General features: G+C 34.7%; 1 protein-coding gene across 2 annotated transcripts in view; it reads right to left on the reverse strand.

Annotated features, from left to right (window-relative positions):
* Znhit6 (zinc finger HIT-type containing 6) overlaps positions 1 to 16,797 on the reverse strand; it is a 69,405-nt gene extending 52,608 nt beyond the window's left edge. Inside the window, exons 1-5 of one of the 2 annotated variants that reach the window (XM_027935260.2) lie at positions 15,996 to 16,797; positions 14,826 to 14,891; positions 14,641 to 14,747; positions 14,461 to 14,546; positions 7,364 to 7,467 (exon numbers count right to left, since the gene is read on the reverse strand). In XM_027935260.2, coding sequence (XP_027791061.1) covers positions 7,364 to 7,467; positions 14,461 to 14,546; positions 14,641 to 14,747; positions 14,826 to 14,891; positions 15,996 to 16,666 — 1,034 coding nt within the window. In that variant the 5' untranslated portion in view covers positions 16,667 to 16,797. The remainder of the gene's footprint in view (positions 1 to 7,363; positions 7,468 to 14,460; positions 14,547 to 14,640; positions 14,748 to 14,825; positions 14,892 to 15,995) is intronic. The other variant, XM_027935261.2, reaches the window with a different exon arrangement.
* Positions 16,798 to 21,389: the final 4,592 nt, after the last annotated feature.

Here is a 21,389-nt window from a genome sequence, read left to right on the forward strand (position 1 = left end):
CAGAGTCGCACAAAATTGCCCAGGCTGGTCTTAAACTTGAGATCCTCCTTCCTCAGCTATTTACGTCACAGGGATTACACCATCTAGCCATAGCTTTTCTTACATGGGCTCACCTAAAATTATATAACAAATACTTTATGGACATCTTTCTGGTAACAGAACTCTTAAGTTTAAGCTGATTCTCAAAGAGGTTCAGGCTCAAAGAACTACTGATATAAAGGGAGCTTCATATCTTTCAAACAAGCTAGATAAACTCACACATTTTTTTTTTCAATAAACATCATGATTATCATTTCTTGCAATACTGTTATAACTAATTCTGATTTTGTTTAATGTCTGCAAGGAATTCCACTGCATGAAGATATTATCACTTCTTTAACTCACCCCACACTGAAAGATACTTTAGATTATTGCCAGTTTTTACACTATTAAAAAAAATGCCTCAGTAGATACACATGTACATCTATTTCTGTGAAATTTTACTAATACTTTTGGAGGCTAAATTCTTTCAGTATTTATATTATTTTAAGACTTATAACATTTTGAGAAATATTACCAAACTTCTAAAATGACTGTACCAATTTATACCTTGAGAACAGTAGAAGAGGAAAAGGGTCTGGTTTACCCACATCTTCATTATAGTAGCTATCATAAACTTATCACCCACATACAGTCAGTTTTCCCTAAGAAATCCATATCTACAAGCTCAACCAGGCTCTGATTAAAAATATCCAACAACAAAACCCCCACCAAGAATCTATACTAATATGTACACATTTTGTTATTATTTAAATAAACAATACAATGTAACAACTATTTATGTAATATTTATATTCTATTAGGTATTATAAGTAATCTAAAGTAGATGGAAGAAGTTTATTTGCAAATACTATGCCATTTTATGTATGAGTCTTGAGTATCCACTGATTTGGGTCTTAAGGTCCTGGAACCAATATCTCATGTATACTAAGGGAAAATTGTATTGTATATTGTGTGTGTATGTGTGTGAGAAAGAGAGAGAGAAAGAGAAAGAGAGAGAGAGAAAGAGAAAGAAAGAGAAAAGAGAGAAATGTGCATATAAATTCTTTCTGGGATTACTTATTCTTATCCTTTGTCTCTTTTTCTAATTAGCTGTAAGTCTTTCTTCTTATTAATGCATAAGTACTCTTTGTCATATATGTTAAGGATTTTTGGAGGGCCAAGTTTGTCTTTTAACTTTATTATGGCCTTTTTTGCCATTGAATTTTAAAACTATATAAACTTAGTTTTTTCTTCATCTTTTTTAACCCTTTATGGACTATAGGTGAGATGTTTTCTCTTTAAGATTATAAAAAAATTCTAGGATTTTTTATTTCACTTGAGTTCAAGATATTGATATGCCTGGAAGTTATCAAAAGATCCAGCTTTTCCTTGAAATGGCAAGCCACTGTCTCAACCTTATTTTCTGAATAAGTAATTATTATTGTTTTCTTTTTTCCTTTTTGTTTCATGGGCATTCCCAGCTAAGGGTCAGTAGATTTGAGTAAGCATGCTGCATGGAGAGTCTATATGTATTTCCAAATCATTAGTTTTCCCCTCCCCTATTGTTCTTGGCTAGGAGATCAAGCCTAGCACTTTATTTATTTAGTTAGTGGTGTAGGGATCAAACTCAGGGCTTCGCACATGCTAAGCAAATGTTCTACTTCTGAGCTACAGCTATAGCTAATTATTTGTGTTAATCTGAAATGCTACCTTAATCATATACTACAGATTCCTATACTAACACTAAAAATGTTACTAGAACTTCATAAATTTTAATGAGTCCACCTCATTACTCTTCTTTCTTTATCTATTTTTTTCTGGCACCTCTCCCATGTCACTCTTCAAAACTGAACTTCATTTTGCCATGAAATCCTTCCTTCTCAATTCATTAATCAATTCAATAAAAAACCAAGGAATTATATCTCATGGATATTTTGATTAAAATCATGACTTAGAGATCATTTAAGAAGTAAATATTGAGCCTTCTAAGCACAAAGTACTTTTCCCCATTTATTCAATTTTTAACGTCATTCGGTAACGTTTTCTTTACATAGATATTTTTCCAACAATTTGGTTTTTTTTTTTTTGGGGGGGGGGTATCAGGGATTGCACTCAGGGGCACCTAACCACTGAATCACATCCCAGACCTATTTTGTATTTTATTTAGAGACAGGGTCTCACTGAATTGCTTAGCACCTCACTTTTGCTGAGCTGTCTTTGAACTTGAGATCCCCCTGTCTCAGCCTCTCTCTCTCCTTTTTTTTTTTTTTGTGGTGCTCGGGGGCCTTGCGCATGCGAGGTAAATACTCTACTAACTGAGCTATATCCCAGCCCTCAACAGTTTTTGATTAACACTAAGTCAAAGCGTACATAAAGTTATAAGAGAAAGGATTTACTCTGAACAAAGTACTTTTCTAAAGTGGTAGTTTGAGATAAGCTCCAAAATTAAGTAGGGAAGCCTTCTATTGGATTCATTTTCTTATCAAACTCCTATATTTTTAACAGAATCCTGCTTTGGCTCAACTATTTTTTTTTTCTTCAGTACTGGAGACTGAGCCCAGAGGCAATATAACACTTAGCTACATCTCCAGTCCTTTTTTTGGAGACAGGGTTTCACTAAGTTGCAGAGGCTGTCCTCAAACTTTTGATCCTCCTGCCTCAAGTCTCCCAAGTAGCTGGGATTACACGCATGTACCCCCATGTTTGGCTTCAACTTATTTTTCATCTTGACATGTCTTTGTTCATTAAAGGTATCTATTATAATGTCAACAATCCTCTAAAATTTATCTTTATTAAATATATATTTTTACGTCATGCCCCGACTTTTATATTCTACTCTGACTTTTCAATGAAAGTTACAGTTCTTAGAAAAATTCATAGATGACATAATTTCCATTGATTTTTAGGAGACTCAGAGTTATACTGGTCACAAACTACTACCATAAAGGATGCCTGAGTTAGAATGAACCTATTTTCCTAAGGTTTCTATTTAGTCTGTTGTTACCTACAGTAACTTGCTGATAGTTCTACAGGCATAATATTAGGCACATTAATTACACTCATTTATGCAAGCATTAAAAAAGTAGTTTTTAAAAACTACTTTTAAAAAATAATTTCAGGGGGCTTTGATTAGAGTTCAGTGATAGAGTTTGGCAATAACAAGTGCAAAGACCAGAGTTTGATCTCCAGCACTGAAAATAGTTTTGCCATTTATAAAAAAGTTACAAAAACAGTTAAAAGAATTTTTCACTCAGATTCCTCAAAAGTTACCATTATTAGAACATTTGAATTTTTAAGCAATTTAGCTAAACATGATGGCACATGGGTGTAAAAAGTTTAGTATACAAAAGTTTGGTATACAATAGTTCTCAAAGAAATAACAAACTAAACATGTAATTCAAAATTTAAAAAAATAAGCTCATAAATCAAACTGAATTTGAGTTTCTAACTATATTGCAGCTCCAGCTGCCTATACATACAAAGGATCAATTATTACAGAATATAAATAATAATCTTAGTACAGCCTGAGTGATCCTTATCCAAACACTTGGAACAGTATTTCTGATTTTGATTTTTTGAGATTTTAGAGTACTGGCATATGCACAGTGAAATATCTTGGGAATGTAACCCAAGTTTAAACACAAAATTCATTTATGTTTATACACAATCCAAAGGTAATGCTATACAATATTTTTAGTGTACCGTCATTTTGACTATGACTTGTCATATGAAGTCAAGTATTGAATTTTCCACTTCTGGCATCATGTCACTCTCAAAAAGTTTGAATTCTTAGATTAGGAATGATCAACATATTTCATATCAGCAATTCCAAATCTCCACAGCTACAAGATTTTTTTCTAGCTCTTTTGGCAGCAAAATCTGACTGAGTCAGTTTACAGACAATATGTTTTATAATGTGACCATTTGTAGGTTATTATCTGATGCTGTCCTAGACCTATGAGGGGTGAATGTAACAAAAGGATCAAGAACTTCAGATAGGAGAATGTAGATCTTTAACAGTCATTATATATTATTTACTATGTGTCAGGTACTACTTTAATCCTTCCAATAAGCAAGTAAATTAGATCTTACATAGGTCACCTAACATGTATCATATGGTAGAAGCAATATGAATCCCGTCAAAGCCTTAACCATTTTTCAAAGTTGAAAAAAAGAATTAAAAACTACCACTTAGAACAGAATACTGAGGGTATGGGAGCTGAAAAGAATTCTTTGAAAAGATTTAACATTCTGTTCTTCCTCCTTTCCAGCAAATATCACTGCAATCATTTAAAACTGTAGTCATTTTCAGATGAATAAATGATAAACACAGATATCCTAAACAAGGCCCTTCTCAATGTCTTTTTTAAATCTTCCCTAAAGGGGAAAAGTTACCTTATACATTTATTATACACTTCCTTTTAGCAATCAACATTTTCTGCAATCCTAATTCTGTCATACACTGATAGTATTAATTATCTAGCCCAAGAAAAGACTATCATTTCAATCAATAAGTCTTCTGTATTCACCTAAATCAGTGGTTTTCAAAGAGTGATTTTTGTTCCCTCCAGGGAACATGAGGCAATGTCTAGTAATATTCTGTTGTCACAACAGAGGTGTGGGTGTGTTTGTGCTATCAACATCTAAGGAGTAGAGGTTAGAATACTGATAAATACCTTGAGTAACACAAAGCAATTTGTTTAAGTATGTTTATTACAGGATTATGTGTAATAGTCAGAAACTAGAAATCAGCTAAATGTTCATGAATATGGGAATAATTAAATAAATTAGGATGATCATAGGTGGAATATAACTCTATAACATTGTTAAGTGGAAAAAAAACTAGCTACAGGAAAAAAGTGTATGCATTTATTCACAAAAAATTAATATTTAATCAGGGTAAAGTTATGTCATTCTTTAATACTTTTATTTATTTAAGTATTTTGCACTATATTTTACTTGATTAATTGAAGAAAGTAGAAAATATGAGAAGGAAATATCAGTGGTTATATCTGGAGAGTGTGATTATAGGTGCTATTTTTCCTTTAAATTATCTTATAATGCAGATGTATTATTTTTATAGTAGCTACTATATACTGATTCCTTCCTACATACAAGTTACTCTCCAAATCCATTAATATACTAAAAGGCCACAACCATATAAGATTCCCTTTTCTACATGGAAATAAGCTAAGAACCTGACCTTAAAGTATATTATGCATCAGATGCTAATGTCCTCACAGGAAAATACTGAAAATATATAACGGCAACCCCAAATCTTTGAAAATTTATGAGCAAACAGCTAATGCAAGAACAGTTTGGTTTATCATTTTAGAGACCTAGGGTGTTCCAAAATATAAATCTGGTTACTAAACTCAGGAAATATACTGACTGAGAGTAATATTCTTGAAAAAAACTTTTTACACACACTCACATGTATGTATAGACATGACAATGTTATACTTGGAGTCATATGCTTTTTAATACTGAGAACTAATCTTGGATGACAATCATTCTGAATTGTTTCCTTCATAAAACAGAACACATTTATATTTAGTTACCTAAATTTCCAACAGAATGTCAATTTCTAAATACATGTTTCAAAATGCACAAAAGAATCATCTCATACTTGATAAGTACAAAGAATGACTTTACTTTTGGAAAACAACCAGGAAAAAAGAAAATCACTCATGCAAATATTTATGTCTTGCAACATATACAATAAACAGATAACATCATCTTGTAATTATATATTATCTTTTGAAAAAAGTCTTACTAGAATAATAATTCTGATAGCCCTATTTTTTTTTTTTTTCAATTTGTGGAATAGTTAACTGGAAAACAACCTTAGAGTTCAATTTCCTACATTGTAAAGATGAAGCTCAGAGGGTGCAGTGGCATACATCTACAGACCCAGCCATTGGAGAAGCTGAGATGGGAGGATCACTTGAGCCTAGGAGTTCTAGACCAGTATGGACAACAACATAGTGAGCCACTATCTCAAAACAAAACTTAAACACACACAAATAAAAATAAAAACGAGACTCAGAGAAAGAGATTTGTTCAAAACCCCACAATTACTATGAAGCTCAAAGTCAAAGGTTTTTTTTTTTTTTTTTATTATATCCAGAACGTTGACTTCTGAAAGGTATTATCCAATAATTTAGTTGGCTAGTTACAGTTCAATCTTCTCTTGGTTTACACAAGGAACTGGTTCCAAGATTCCTCTCAGATACCAAAATCTGTGCATGCTTATACAAAACAGCGTAGTATTTCCATACAGCAAATGCTATGTGAGTAATTGTTATACTTACTGTTAGGGAATAATGATAAGGAAAAAAAAAAAAGTCTGTATATGTTCAGTGTAGATGCAGCCCCCGCCACCTCAATATTTCCAATCTGCAGTAAGTTGCATCTGAAGACATGGAATATACTGACTCTACTTTAGAATCCTATTCTCTGTACTCTTGGGGCCTTTTTGACCCAACACTCAAAGAGCAGCAAACTAATCCTTGTGGTATTATCTGTACAGAAAGATTCACTGTTAAATGTTTCCAAAGTCTTCTTCCCCACAGCTGGCTTTTTTTTTTTTTTTTTTTGGTTCTAGAGATGGTAACCCAGGGATGCTAAACCCCCGAGCCACATCCCCAGCCCTTTCTCTTAATATTTTATTAGAGGTAGGGTCTCACTGAGTTGTTAAGTGCTTCGCTAAGTTGCTGAGACTGGCTTTGAACTCAAGATCCTCCTGTCTCAGCTTCCTGAGATGCTGGAATTACAGGTGTGCGCCACTGTACCTGGCCCCATATCTGGCTTTTAAGTGAAATCTTACTTGGAATTCCAGTGTAGAAACAATGACAAAAGCTAGGTTGCTTTGATTAGAACAGTACAGCACTTTTGCTGATTTACCACTTTGTACTTGAAGCCCCTGAAATACTCTGATGATACCTTAGGTCTTAAAGAACAGAGTTTATTTCTAATGTATGAGATGTTCGAGGGCACTGCTCAAATGATCAGGATCCCTGGTGAGATTGTTAGAAATACACAATATTGAACTCCAAGTCAGGCCTACTAAAATTAAATTTTAAGCATATTTAACAAGATACTTGGTAGATAACTTTTGTTAGACACATTAATATCTGAGAAACTTTTCAGAGGATAAAGAAAACATACATATCACATGCCCAAATTTTGTTAGTCACCTGACATGCAATGATCATCGTTATTTTGAAATCCAAAAACAGTTTACAGATCACACTCACGTGGCAAGGCTCAACAGCAAACCAAATCTTAAGAATGCTCCTGATGAAATCAAATACTGATTATACTAAGAGTAAAAACTTACTTCTTATCAAAAATTGTTGAATTCTCTTTCCTCTTGGTGAATCCAGTGGGTAGAAGTTTTAAGTCAATACCTTGCTTTCGAGCACGATTTTTCAAAAAGCACATCTAACAATCAAAACCAAATAGATAAAATTAATTTTACAACGCTTTACATTTTATAAATAATATGTTCAATGGTTCAGTTTTACTGAATAATTATCATGTTTCATGGAAAGATGTTAAACTAAATCTCTACAACCACTATGAGATGGGTACTATTATGACCCTCATTTTAGCAATTAAAAATTAATGAGATTCCAACCTTATGCAACTATCTCAAAGTAGCAGAACCTGTTTTCAAACGTATATGTTCTATAAGCCAAAGGAAGAATTTCAGAGATTTTTATTGTTTTGCAGTGCTGGAGATTAAACCCAGGGTCTCATGTGTGCTAGGCAGGTGCTCTACCATTGAACTATATCCCCAGCCCTATAGCTTTTTCTTTTACCGATGGTTTTGCACCATAGTTAGTTGAATACACCTGATTTTGTTTACTAGACAGGTAGCCCACTCAAGGGAGAAATCAAGGCACTGCCTAGCATAAGGCCTAGTTAAAGTAGCCACTGTTGTGGGCAGTACCAAATGGCAATATGAAAACATCTGGCTCTAACATGTGTTACTCCATGGATTACCTGGGGTGGTTAAGCAGAGCTAGGCAATTTTGGAGAGTTGCAAAAATAGTAATATTATCATGTCTCTATTAAGTCAAAAAAGACAAAAGATCATTCAAAGAAAAGACAAAATATAAATTTTTGGCTAAGTGAATGGGGATCTAGAATTTGCAATGTAAAGTTAGATAATCAAGTCATAAGCCAAGGGAAACATGGAAAGGAAGAATCAGCTATTACTGGCAAAGCAATAAAATGACTTAAGAAATTATGTATAAGTTTATAACTTAGGCAACCATGGCTTTAGTAATGTGGTATTATAAGGACAAACTTTCCCATTGAAAACATCTAAGAATACCAGATAATAAGAGAAATACATATATGTAAATAAGTATATTTTAAAAAATCACCTTAAAAGCATTTAAGAGCTAACAAAAACCAGGAAATAGACCAATATATAATGAAAAGTGAAAACTCAGTGAGTTAAGAAAAGCAATGAAGACATTTCAGTAAATCTGATATTGTTTCCTTCATTAATTTTAGCAAATATAGGTTTCTCTTTTCAATATCCTTCTCAGCAAGGTCAGAATTAAAAGCCAATCATCTACTAAGAATCTCTACTCAAATTAAGCAAAATGTCAAAATAATATAGATACAGGTGAACAGAAAACAAGTTTACCCCCAGACCATCCTAAGAGACTTGTGTTATTTGACTGGAACAGGTCAAATGATGACAGAAAGAATAAAGACAAAAGAAAATGGAAAACATGAAGATAACACAAAATAAACACTGACTGATAAAATAGTAATTACTACATAGGGATTTTTTAAAAAAAGACAATTTAGATACCTGAAAACAATAAAACAAGCCAGTACAGGGCTAAATGGTGTCCTGACCCCAATCCAGCCTGCTGCCAATTTTCACATATAAAGTTTTATTGGAATATAGGCTGGCCCATTTGTTTATGCTGTGTATGCCCTCTATTTTGCTGCAGGAACAAGTGCTGCAGGACCAAAAGTGAAGTAGTTCTTTAGTCACTGGAATGGTAAGGGGAAGGGCTCTTTGCTAGTATCTCCATTTCTGTAAGAATCTATGGCTATAGATTATAACCACAGATTTATGCATGCATTTTTGGTAAAGAACTTATGCTTATTGTGCACAAAGTTAATACTTTATTTCATAACATCTAAGTTTTCTAGATGTCCTGAGGTTGACAGAGTATTATTAAAAAGAAGAGCTAGTGAATTAGACAACTTGTAAATATCTTTTTGGCATAACTGATAGGATAGATGCATCTTAGATATGAAATTGTTTTAACTCTGGGCAATGAGTATCAGAACTTGTTTATCAGGCTGGCAACAGAGGGGCAGAAGGAATCACACAGGTAAAAATGGGAGCAAGTGTTCAAAGATTTACATTTTGATGTGAGCTACTACTGATGTGTGTGCATTTTCATACTATATTGTAGAAATACTTTTAATTCACTTGGAAGATGATTTCTTGCTACTATTTTAGTAGTAGAAACCTGATAATGAACTCTCTTAGAAACATTATATTTGGTATCTGTTGCTTTATGTCTCATTTTTAAATTTTAAGGGAATGCATTATTTTAGTTGTAATTCTGCCAATATGTCTATCTAGAAGCCTGTTTTCATTTCTGGCTTTAGTGAAATTTTTGTCCCCAGGAAAGACAAGATGAAATTTTTTCCTAACAGACTGAGTTGCTATAGTGTGCTCTAGGTTATCAAAAATACTCATGTAGCTTTGGAATCTGAATTGGTGAATATTCATGATGTGCAGGAAAGCACGAACACACTATGATCTCAATTACACAAAATGAAATGTTGCATATATATATATATGCAGGTCCTAGAAGGACATGTCCAACTAAGCTGCTTGTGACTAGATGACTTTTTTCTTTGCTTGTGTTGTCTATTTCCTGTAATGCACACACTAACTTAAAAAAAAACAAACTATTTTTTAAAAAAGAATGAAGTAGTTTTGACAGAAATCATATGGCTTAAAAAGACAAAAAACAAAACAAAAAAACAAAATTCAATCTGTCCAAAGGCAATATGAAACAAATGGGACAAACAGCACAAATAAAGTGACAAATTAAGGCCTAATATGTAACTAATTTTATTAAAATGAACACAATGATTCAGTTAAATGTTACACATTGGCAGATCAGCTAAAAACTGGAACATGACTATGGTACGAATTTAACATAAGACCTATTCAAAACATAAAAGTAGAAAAAGGTAGAAAGTAATAGCAAGGAAGAAAACTCCACCATGCAAATACTGGCAAAGAACTAATAAAGTTTTATTAATATTGAACAAAGTAGACAAAAATCTACAAAGAAGGATACCTCAAAATTAACTACACCAAGAAATAATTCCTGATGCATTTCATATTTTAGTCTTAAAGTATATGAGCAAAACTAACTGAACAACAAAGGGAAACTACAAATTGATTGTTTGGCTTTACTTACTGGGACATGATAACATAACTCTCTCAGAAATCAAATAGAAGCAGATAAAAAAAGAAAAAAAATCAAGGTTATAAGGAATCGGAACAACATACTTAACAAACTTGACCTAAAAAGGACATACACTTGTCCTTCAGTATCTGTGGAAAACTGGTTCTAGAACTCTTATGAACACCAAAACATGAGGATGCTTAAATCCCTTATATAAATGGCATAGTATCTGTTTATAACCTCTGCAATTCCGCCTATCCACTTAAAATCATTGCTAGGCTACTTATAATTACCTAATACGAAGCAAATATTTGTTAAGAGATAATGTTTAGGGAATAATGACAAGGAAAAAAAATCTCTACTTCTTCAGTACAGATGTAATTAAAAAGCAACAACAACAAACACAGAACCTGAACAGTCCCATAAAATAGGAAAGAATATATCTCATTGTCCAAACTCCATGTTGGTTGACTAATAATTTTTATCAAATTCCCAGGGAAGAAATAATTCCAATATCAGTCAGTGCATCTAAGAACAAAGTAAGAACAATCCAAGCTAACTTTCACCACAATACATTTTAGGTGGAAGTACAACTATATGTTGATTCCTATGAAACTTTCTCACAAATCATCAAACCTGAGGTGGTCTAAGAGGACTTTCAACATAGATATTTCCTATCATCACTAGTATTTAAGTTGAATTGGAATTCTTAGATATTCCAATAAGGCAAGAAAGACAGATTAGGAAAAAAAAAAAACAAAACTGTGATGAATTGTTTATAGAGAAAATTTCAAAGAATATGTAAATAATGTACTGAATTTTAATATGGTTGCTCACTATAAAATAAACAACAAAAAATCTCATTTCTATGTATTGGTCAAGAGAAAATAAAAAATTAAAAATCCTGTTTAAAATAGCACCAAAAGGGCTGAGGATGTAGCTCAATAGTAGAGTGCTTGCCTTGCAAGCAGTGGCCCTAGATTCAATCCCTAGCACTGCAAATAGATAAACAATAAAATAACCAGCAATAAATTTAACAAAAAATGTATTAGTTTTCTAGTGAGAAAATTATCTATACATAGGTATATTAAAGAAGACTCTATGCAGACACAGCAACAAAAGCAAAAGTTTAAGGATTCAATTTGTGAAGAAGTTAAATCTCCCAAACTGATCTCTGAAATAAATAACAACTCAAATCAAAATTCTCAAGAAGGAAAGGGGGGAGGCCTGTGGAATTAACAGGCTGATATTTAATACTGGTATAGAATTGTAATAATTAACAATAATTTATTTAGATTTCAAAATAACTAGAAGAAAAATTTCTAGTGGCCCCAACACAAAGGAATGATAAATGTTTGAGACAATAGGTACATTAATTACCTTACCCCATAAATATGAATAATAATTGCGTATCAATTTAAAAATTACTTTAATTGATTAAAAACCCACTGCAATAATTTGAGAGTTTATAATATTTGTGCAGGATAGATAAGCATCAACAGGATGGATAGTCAGACCAGAAAATGACCCTAGCAATATATGGATGCCTGATGTGACAAATGTGGTCCTGTAAAGCAGTACAGACAGGATGAACTTTCCAGTAAATGGTGCTAGGCAAACTGGATTACACATATATAAAAGCTAAATAGGACTTCACTTTACATGATGCTAAAAATCAATTCCAGGTAGTTTAAAGACAAAACTGTGAAATGCAATATGATAAAGCTTTCAGAAAATCATGGGATAATATCTTCATAACTGAAAGGTTTTCTTTCTAGAACATGTAAAACTACTAACTATAAAGGAAACATGGTAAATTTGACTACATTAAGACACTATAGTGGGGCATGGTGGCAAAAGCCTGTAATCCCAGCTACTTGGAAGGTTGAGGCAGGAAAGTCCCAAGTTCAAAGCTGGACTGGACAACTTGGCCAGATTCTGTCTCAAAATAAAAAATAAAACTGGGCACAGTAGCACATGTCTGGAATTCCAGCTACTCAGGGGGCTGTGAAGAGAAGGAGATGTAGCTCAGTGGTAGAGCTCCCTGGGTTCAATGGCTACTATGGCACACACAAGGGACACTATCAAATGAAAAGATAAGCCATAAAATTAATGGTATTTATAACAATCAATTATTGATTAGCATCTAAGAAATACAAAGAATTCTTATAAACCAGTAAGAAAAAGAAAGTAAAACAATGAAAAAAATCAACAAGACTTGAACAGTCACTACACAAAAGAGGAAATCCACATGTCCAAAAAGGTGTTTACATCTCAACAGAAATCAGCGAATTACAAATGTAAAAACACAATAGAGATCATACATAGCCAACAGATTGACAAAAATTTTAAAAGTCTGACCAAATCAAGTAAGTATTAGAGACAACAGGTATATTTACAAATAACTGGTGGGAATGAAAACTGGTATAACTACTTTAAAAAAAGTTCCAATCATATCTAGTTAAACTGAAGATATGAATTACAGCAAACCAATTCTACTCTCAAGTATAAACTCTACAAAAACATGTGCATACACAAAGCACATCAGAAGTGTGAAGAGTAGCACTGTTTCTACCATACCACAATACATAAACACAACACATAAAAATATTAAAAGTAGCTTTTTTTGTTGTTGTTTATTACAGACTACCCAAAGTCAAGAACAAGAGAATGGATAAACTATGGTACTGTAACAAGACAGAAACTATGCAGAAAAGACAACAGATTAGGGTAAGGCATAAGAGGGTGGCAGAGAATTTCTGTGAAGCTGGTAACGTTCTAATTCTAGATCTGGGTAGTAATTATACAGGTATTCACGATATAATTAACCATTACATTATATTTCCATTTTATTAACATTTTTACATGCATGCTGTATTTTACAATAAAAAGTAATTTCTCTTTAAGTAGAATTTTAATTATGCTTAATTAAGCTTGAGGAAAAATGAGTTGATGCATGTTAATTTTATTTCTGACATGTGTAATGTATTATATGTACCTATAATACCAATAAAGTACGGTTTTTAACCCCAGCACCACATAAAAATAAAAACAAATAAAAGGGTATTTAAATTTTGCAACTTCAATAGTAAAATGGCCTCTAAAAATTGAACATAAATCTGTGTCTTAATCAAAATATCAAAAATTTCTGAGATACCAGTTGCAAAATATTTCAAATATGAAAGCCTTAGTTTTGTATCGTGCTTAAGGAATGAAAAAGGGATGCAAGCATGAAAATTAAGTGTGTTCGAAAAAACAAGGGGGAGAAATGAATTACAGTAGATGGGGTAGAGAGAGAAGATGGGAGGGGAGGGGAGGGGGAATAGTAGAGGATAGGAAAGGTAGCAGAATACAACAGACACTAATATGGCAATATGTAAAGACGTGGTTGTGTAACCGATGTGATTCTGCAATCTGTATACGGGGTAAAAATGGGAGTTCATAACCCACTTGAATCAAATGTATGAAATATGATATGTCAAGAACTATGTAATGTTTTGAACAACCAATAATAAAAATTAAAAACAACAACAAAAAAAGAAAATTAAGTGTGTTCTAACAGAAAATCCTCTCAGCTCTTCAATCAAAACTAGAGTCTAATCACCTCCTAATTAATTCTAACATCATGACCCAAGCCACCATCATCTCTCATGTGGATACCACATAACTTTATAAATGGTCTCCCTGCTTCCATTCTCCCACTCTTAACCCTTAAGTGCACATAGCAGCACGAGTGATCTTTCAAAAAGTAAACGTGTTCAAAACCCTTCTATGGTTTCTATTTTTTATTTTGAATTCACTTGGGAACCTTTACCCCTTTCTCTAACCTCATGTTCAACATTCTCTTCCTCACTATGATTTAGTCACTCTGCCAATTCCCAAACACACCAACTTTGTTCCTGATGCAGGTCTTTATTGATTGGAAGGAATTGTTAAGTTAACTCCTATAAGGAGTTAGAAGAATACTTACGTGTTTATTGCTTATTGGTCTTTTCAAGAAAACATCTCTAGAAATATGGTCTGCTGTTCTTGCCACATCTTCTAAGAATCGGTAATCTAAAAATTTCAGGATAGAAAAATAAACAAGTGACATACACCAATATCCAGGAACATATAACAATATCCAGGAACTATGTATAAGATGGCTTACCACTTAGGAGATTCATTTCAGTAAACTGTTGTATTGAAACAAAAGCAGTTTTATTTCGAACTCCATTACAGGTCAGTTCTGCTTTGTGTTTCTTTACACAGGGCAAACTGAAGAAACAAAGAAACAAAAATTTATATTTTGGAGAAGGTAATAAGGTAAAAAGTTACATACATACACACATATACCTGCAGGAGTATCGCATACAACGTGGACATCTGTACTTTGCTTCTTCTGTACCACAAGTTTCACACCTACAAAAGCCCACACATAACATTATCAAAAATTAATTCTACTTATCTATTTATAAATTTTGCTGATTCAATGACTTGTCACAATTTAGGTAGGTAGTCACAGTGAATAAAGTATGTGCAAGCAAGTTTGATAAAATATTTAACAGCTGTCAAATACTGAAATTTCTCTATGAAATCATCTCCAAATGACTACATTTACAATGTAGTAAATGTTATTGCTAAGAAAACATTAATTTTTTTAAATCAGACATTTTTTCTGTACTTTTATCAGGAAATGAGATCATTCACTGTTATTTGTGACTTGTATTCTGGGTAATCTGGTAAAAACTGTGTGACTGTATCTAGAAGTCTGAGCTATGCTCTCTGATATTTTAAAAGTATACACACCAGAAAAAAAAAATAGCATAAAAGCCAGCCATATTTAAAGAGAGTATTAGTAATTTATTTTTCTCACAGCTCTACATCTAACTGAGAATGAGCATCAAAATTATCTAGAAATACTATTAACCATCATCTGTCCTCAACCCTCTTCTAGGATCTTGGAATACTGACAATCAAATTACTGCTACTTCTGTATGATTCACCCATGTTCTAGATAGTAATAGTCCCAAGAATCTGGACCACAATTTGATTTTCTATGTTGTCACATGATCACACACTAAAAAGAAAAGCAATATTCAAAGTACCCATACACAAGTTTTACATTTGGCTTCAAGAGCATTTTTGTTAAATTTTAATTCAATCCACCTTGTCAATGTTGGTTTTATAAGACTTTCTCTCATCTATATCCTGTTTCAAAAGACTACTGGGTCTAAAGTATATAAAAGTTAGATACTGATCCCAAGGTGTCTTCTGGTTTCCAGAACTTTCGCTTCCTAACTTGACCAGTACTTCCTGATCATTACCACTTCACATATTTTCACTGAATTTGTTATCTCAAAATACCCTTCCCTTCTCTAACCCTTTCTGCACAACATCACTCTGAGTCAAGGGACTCAAATTTGTGCCTATTTTTCACATTTCACCTACTGTTAGTGTGGGTCCCATCACTAAACAGAGGACTCCACAGCTTTAATCACCCAGGGGAATTTCTCCCTGCCCTACCTTGACATGGCCAGTTTCCTCTTGCAGCCCAATGGAGGATTGATCTCAGGCTCTTCTTTTACTTTTGTGTCTTCCATCATTTCTTTCTTCATGAAATCCTTCTCTTCTTTTACACAGGCTCCATCCATCATCTCCTCCTCTTTTATATCCTGACCAACAAATATCTCCTGTTTTATCTCCAAGTAATCCTCCTTCTCTTCCTTCACTTCTGGCCAGTCCATTACTTCTTCCTTCACCTTCACCTTCTCTTCCTTTACCCCTAGTTCATCCACCTTCTCTTCTTTTACCACCAAACTACTATTATCCACTTCCTGCTTCACCTCTAATATGCCAGTTTTCTCATCCTTCACCTCAGGTCCATCCTCCACCTCCTGCTTTACCCACTGGCCATTCAACAAGCCGCCTTCTATATCCGACCAGTCCACGACTTCTTGCTTTACAATTGTTAAGTCCATTCGCATCTCCTCTGCTTTTTGCCCACTTCCTTCTTTTGCATTCTCTGTCTTCTTCCTTCCTGTAAATCCTTTCCCCTTCTCTCCACCACTGGCCTCCTCCATCCCTGCTAAGACCCTGACTCCCTCCCTACCGGACTCGGGACTCAGGCGCACCCCCTCAGCTACCCTCTGGAGAACTCCTCCCGAAGTCTCTTCAGCTTCAACGGCAAACTCCATCAGCTACGCTGCCACTCTGTTCTTCGACGTAGCTGCACCACGCTAACAGTAAGAATTACTGGGCAGAACTACGAAAGCACCACACATGTGGAGAAAAGAAGTCGGAAGCTGCGAGCGCACCCTGGCTCGCTGGCCGGGACTGCCGTGAAGCAAAGCTTCCGCGCCACGACACTTCACGACCTGTTGAGTTCTTTACGGCCTAGCAGCGGTCCAGACCCAACCCTTAAGAAAATCTTGTAAAGCCACGCCCACTGTTAATCCCACTTCACCCTTGCCTGAGGAGGCTTCTTCTGGCGGTGCGGTGTTTACAAAGAAAACTGAAACTCTTTAATCTTACAATGGGAAGACCCACCCTAATCTGTATGAACAGTTAAATCTAATCCTTATCTTTTTTTTTTTTTTGGTACCAAGGATTGAACCCAGGGATACTTAACCACTGAGCCACATCCTAGCCCTTTTTATTATTATTATAATTTTTGAGGCAGGGACTTGCTAAATTGCTTAGGGCCTGGTTAAGTTTCTGAACTAGTCTGAACGTGCACTTCTCCTGCCTCAGCCTCCCAAGCCGCTGGGATGAGGCGTGTGCCCCCACACCGGGTTAAAACTAATCTTGTTTGAGAATGGAGGACGCACCTGATGTCATGTCTCTCCAAGCTTCAATGTTTTCACCTATACACTAGGGATGGTGGCATTACAAACCTCTTAATGTTATTGCAAAGATTACATGAAATCACGAAGCTCGGGGCGACTCACACAAAGTCAGTATCTAGTGGCTATTACTACAGGGAATCTGTCAGGTTTCAGGTAGGAAAGGGGTATTGACTTTTATTCTTTCAACTCAATCAACAATAGCCTGTATCAGCTTGTTCTCCATTCTTAGCATTCTACAAGACTCTCAGAATACATATTCTTAATATATACCTCTATTTAAAGACTGGGGCAAAAGTTCAATGCACAGGAATAGAACTACACATACATGCACTTTCAAAAACAAATACTACCCTTGCATCAGTTTCAAGAATTTTTAAAAATTATTACTATGCTTTGAGCATTAAGCACTAAATTAATCAGACATTAATTTTCACTTAATATCTCTCAAAATACACACACACACACACACACAGAAGTTATAAATAGCAGAAAAATCAGTAGAAGGAGGAGAGTAGGGGAAAGTAGGGGTTGTTGAAGTGCTGGGGACAGAATTAGAGCAAATTATATGCCATGCTTTTGTGATATGTCAAAAATGTATCCTAATGTTTTACATAACTAAAAAGAATCAATAAAATATAAAAAAAGATAAATATTTTTCCTCCCTGTGTGAGGAAATTTCAAAGAAATGGCTTCTTATCTGTAGAATGCTTTGTGCTAACTCTTCAGGTCTTGTTAATTTGCAGGCTATTCACACATAGGTTAGGGAATGGAATTTTTGAGTCAATGAGAAGAATGGGGAAGAGAAGTAATTGTTGCTGCAGTGTTGGGGAATCAAACTCAAGACCTCACACTTTTTAAGTGTACAGCTCTACCATCAAGCTACATCCCTAACCCTGAGGTAATTTTGGAATCTTAGTTGGGCCACTACTGATTGAATAGTGCTGAAAGAAACATTAAAATAAGTATAGCGAATTGAGTAAAATCCCCTTTTTAAGTTGTGAAGAGGAAGTTTCCAGAGAAATCATATCAGTTAGTCTCTTGCTGGGATACTTATAGGTGCCAGTTGCCCTTGGAGTCAAAGAAAATTTGACTGGATTTTTTTTCCTTTTTGTACTGAGGACATTTTACCACCGAGCTATATCCCCAACCTTTGGATTTTTTTTTTTTTAATTTTCAGACAGGGTATCTCTAAGTTGTTGAGGCTGCCTTCAAACTTTCAATTCTCTTGGCTCAGACTTCCAGTTCTCTGGGATTACAGACCTGTGCCCATGTATAGGTCTTTAAGCTGGATTACTCTTAACATTAGGAAAAGAGTTTAAAATAGAGAAAGCATTCCTGGTGTAGCATGTATTAGTGGTTTGTTCCTTTTATATTGATGAATAATATTCCATTATAGGAATGTACCACATTGTTCATTCATGTACTAGTTGATGGGCATTTGGAGGTTTCCAGATATTATGAATAATTAATACTGTTTCCATATTAATATACAACTTTTTATCTGGATATTTTTATTTTCCTTGAAAAGATACCTGGCAGTTGGTCATATGATAAGTTTAGGTTTAATTTTTAAGAAATGGCCATATTGTTTTTTTAAAGTGGCTATACCATTTTACATTTCCACTGGTTGAGAGTTCCAGTTTCTCTGTATCTTTGTCAACATTTGGCACTATTTTTTTTTTTTTTTATTATGGGTATGTAGTAGTATCTCATTGTTAATTCAATTTTCATTCCTTAAGTGTTGTTGACATCTTTTTATATGCTAACTGGCCATTTGTGTATTTCCTTTAGTGAAATGTTTATTGAAGCATTTTGCCCATTTTAATTCACTTGTCTCTTTATTATCAAATTATAGTAGTCTCCATGTATTATGTATACAGATTTGTGGTAGACAGATAACAAGATGTTCTCCAAGATTTCAAGAGGCTAGTCGTATCAATGTGTAGAATGTTACTACTTTATTCCAGAATTAGTCTGTTACTGATAACATAGAATAGAATATTATATTACTTGTGTGTGTTAGTCAGCCTTTGGTCACTGTGACCAAAATACCTGACAAAAACAACTTAGAGAATAAAAGGCTTATGGTTTGGGCTCATGGTTTCAGTGGTCTCAGCACATGGTCAGCTGACTCCATTGCTCTGGGCCCAAAGTGAGGCAGAACCTCAAGGAGGAAAGGTATTATTATGTAGGAGTTCAGGGACACCAAGATGGTAGAGGTGGGGTACTAGAAAGAAGCCGCTAGAGGACAAGGAGGCGAGTTCTGTCCCTGTTTTAATCAATCCCATTACCACAACTCCACTGAGGACTTATCACATGACAACTCTCACCAGAGTTCAAATTTTAAAATGACCAATGGAAGTAAAGTGGGCAGTATTCTAATAATGTTTTCTAAAGTAACCAATGTGGGGAAATTGGGATCATAAGATAACCAATGGGAGAAAATGGGGTAAGATCTTCAATCAGGTATGTATAGGGACAAGAATGCCCCACAGTTTAGAATACAAGACCTGAATTTGAAGACATTGGGTCCTTGAGCGCCTCTCTCAGCCCACTCTGTTCTACCTAGTGGAGTGTTATCTTCACCTTCAATAAATCTGTACTACATCCGTTACTTCTGTGTGTCTCGTTCAATTCTTTGTTCAGGACACCAAGGACCTAAACTTCAACTGGATATCTCAAAGGTAACAGTATTTCAGAGAAAGCTGCTCAGCTCATGGCTTCTACAAAGGGGTGAGAGGGAGGTAAGGAGGGAATGGAAGGGAGGGGAGTAGAGAGGCAGAGACAAGATATAGTTCAAAGGCACACCCCCATTGAACTATTGCCTTCAGCCATGCCCGCTTACCTACAGTTACCACTCAGTAGTCCATTCAAATTATTAATCCATTAAATGGATTAATTCACTGATGAGGTCACATTTGTCACAATCTAAACATTTCTCTGAGCATTTCTGCATTGCCTACCACATGAACTTTTCAGGTGTCATTAAAGGTCTAAACCATAATTGTAAGCTCTCTGTTGATGTAACAAATGCCTACAATAATCAAGTTAAAAAGAGGAAAGGTTTATTTTGGCTCACTTAAAAATAGAAACGATTTATTTTAAAGATGTCAGCCCATGGGCAGTTGACCCATGGCTTTTGAGCCTTGATGAGGCAGCATATCATAGTGAGAGCACATGGCAGAGGAAGCTGCTCAGCTAATGGAGGCTGGGAAGTGAAAGAAAGAGAGAGGAAGGGTCCAGTGTCCCACAGTCCCCTTCAAGAACACATCTCTAGTGACCTAAAGCTCCCAGTAAACCTCACCTCTTAAAGGTTTCCATAACTTTTAAGCACCAAGTTGAGGAAAAAGGGTTTCATTATATGGGCCTTTGGGGATAGTTCAGATCCAAACTATGGCATTCTGAAATTAGGTTTGAAAAAAGGCTATGATTTATGTCTTTCACACTTGCTTATTTGTTCTGTCTCTTAGATCACTCACTCTAGGGGAACCAAGCTGCCATGTTGTGAGTAGCCCTTCAGAGAGATCCATGTGAAGCTGGAGACTCTGGCTCAGCTGAATCCCCTAAAATTTCAAATGTTGAAGCCCTAACCCCCAGTATGTCAGAATTTGGAGATAAGGTATATAAAAGGGATGGTTAAGTTAAAATGAGGCACTTAGAGTGTACTTTTATCCAGTCTGACTGATGTTCTTAAAAGAAGAAGAAATTTGGACATGAACAAGAGACACCAGTAATGAATGCACATAGAAAAATAGAATGTGAAGACATGGTGAGAAGGCAGTCATTTACTCACCAGCAAGAAAGGCCTCAGGAAAAAACAAAAACTTGCTGGTACCTTGCTTTTGGACTTCTACCTTCTGGAAATGTGAGAAAATGTGTGTGTGTGTGTGTGTGTGTGTATGTATATATATATATATATATATATATATATATATATATATATATATATATATATATATTTGCATTAAGCCATTCAATCTGTGCCACTTTGCTACAGCAGCTCCAGTAAATAGTGCAACTAGCTAACAACTTGCAAGGAACTGAAGCCTGTGAGTGACCTTGGAAGATTCTG

Source organism: Marmota flaviventris, chromosome 10 (genome assembly GCF_047511675.1).
Source record: "Marmota flaviventris isolate mMarFla1 chromosome 10, mMarFla1.hap1, whole genome shotgun sequence".
In the NCBI taxonomy this organism is placed as follows: Eukaryota; Metazoa; Chordata; class Mammalia; order Rodentia; family Sciuridae; genus Marmota; species Marmota flaviventris.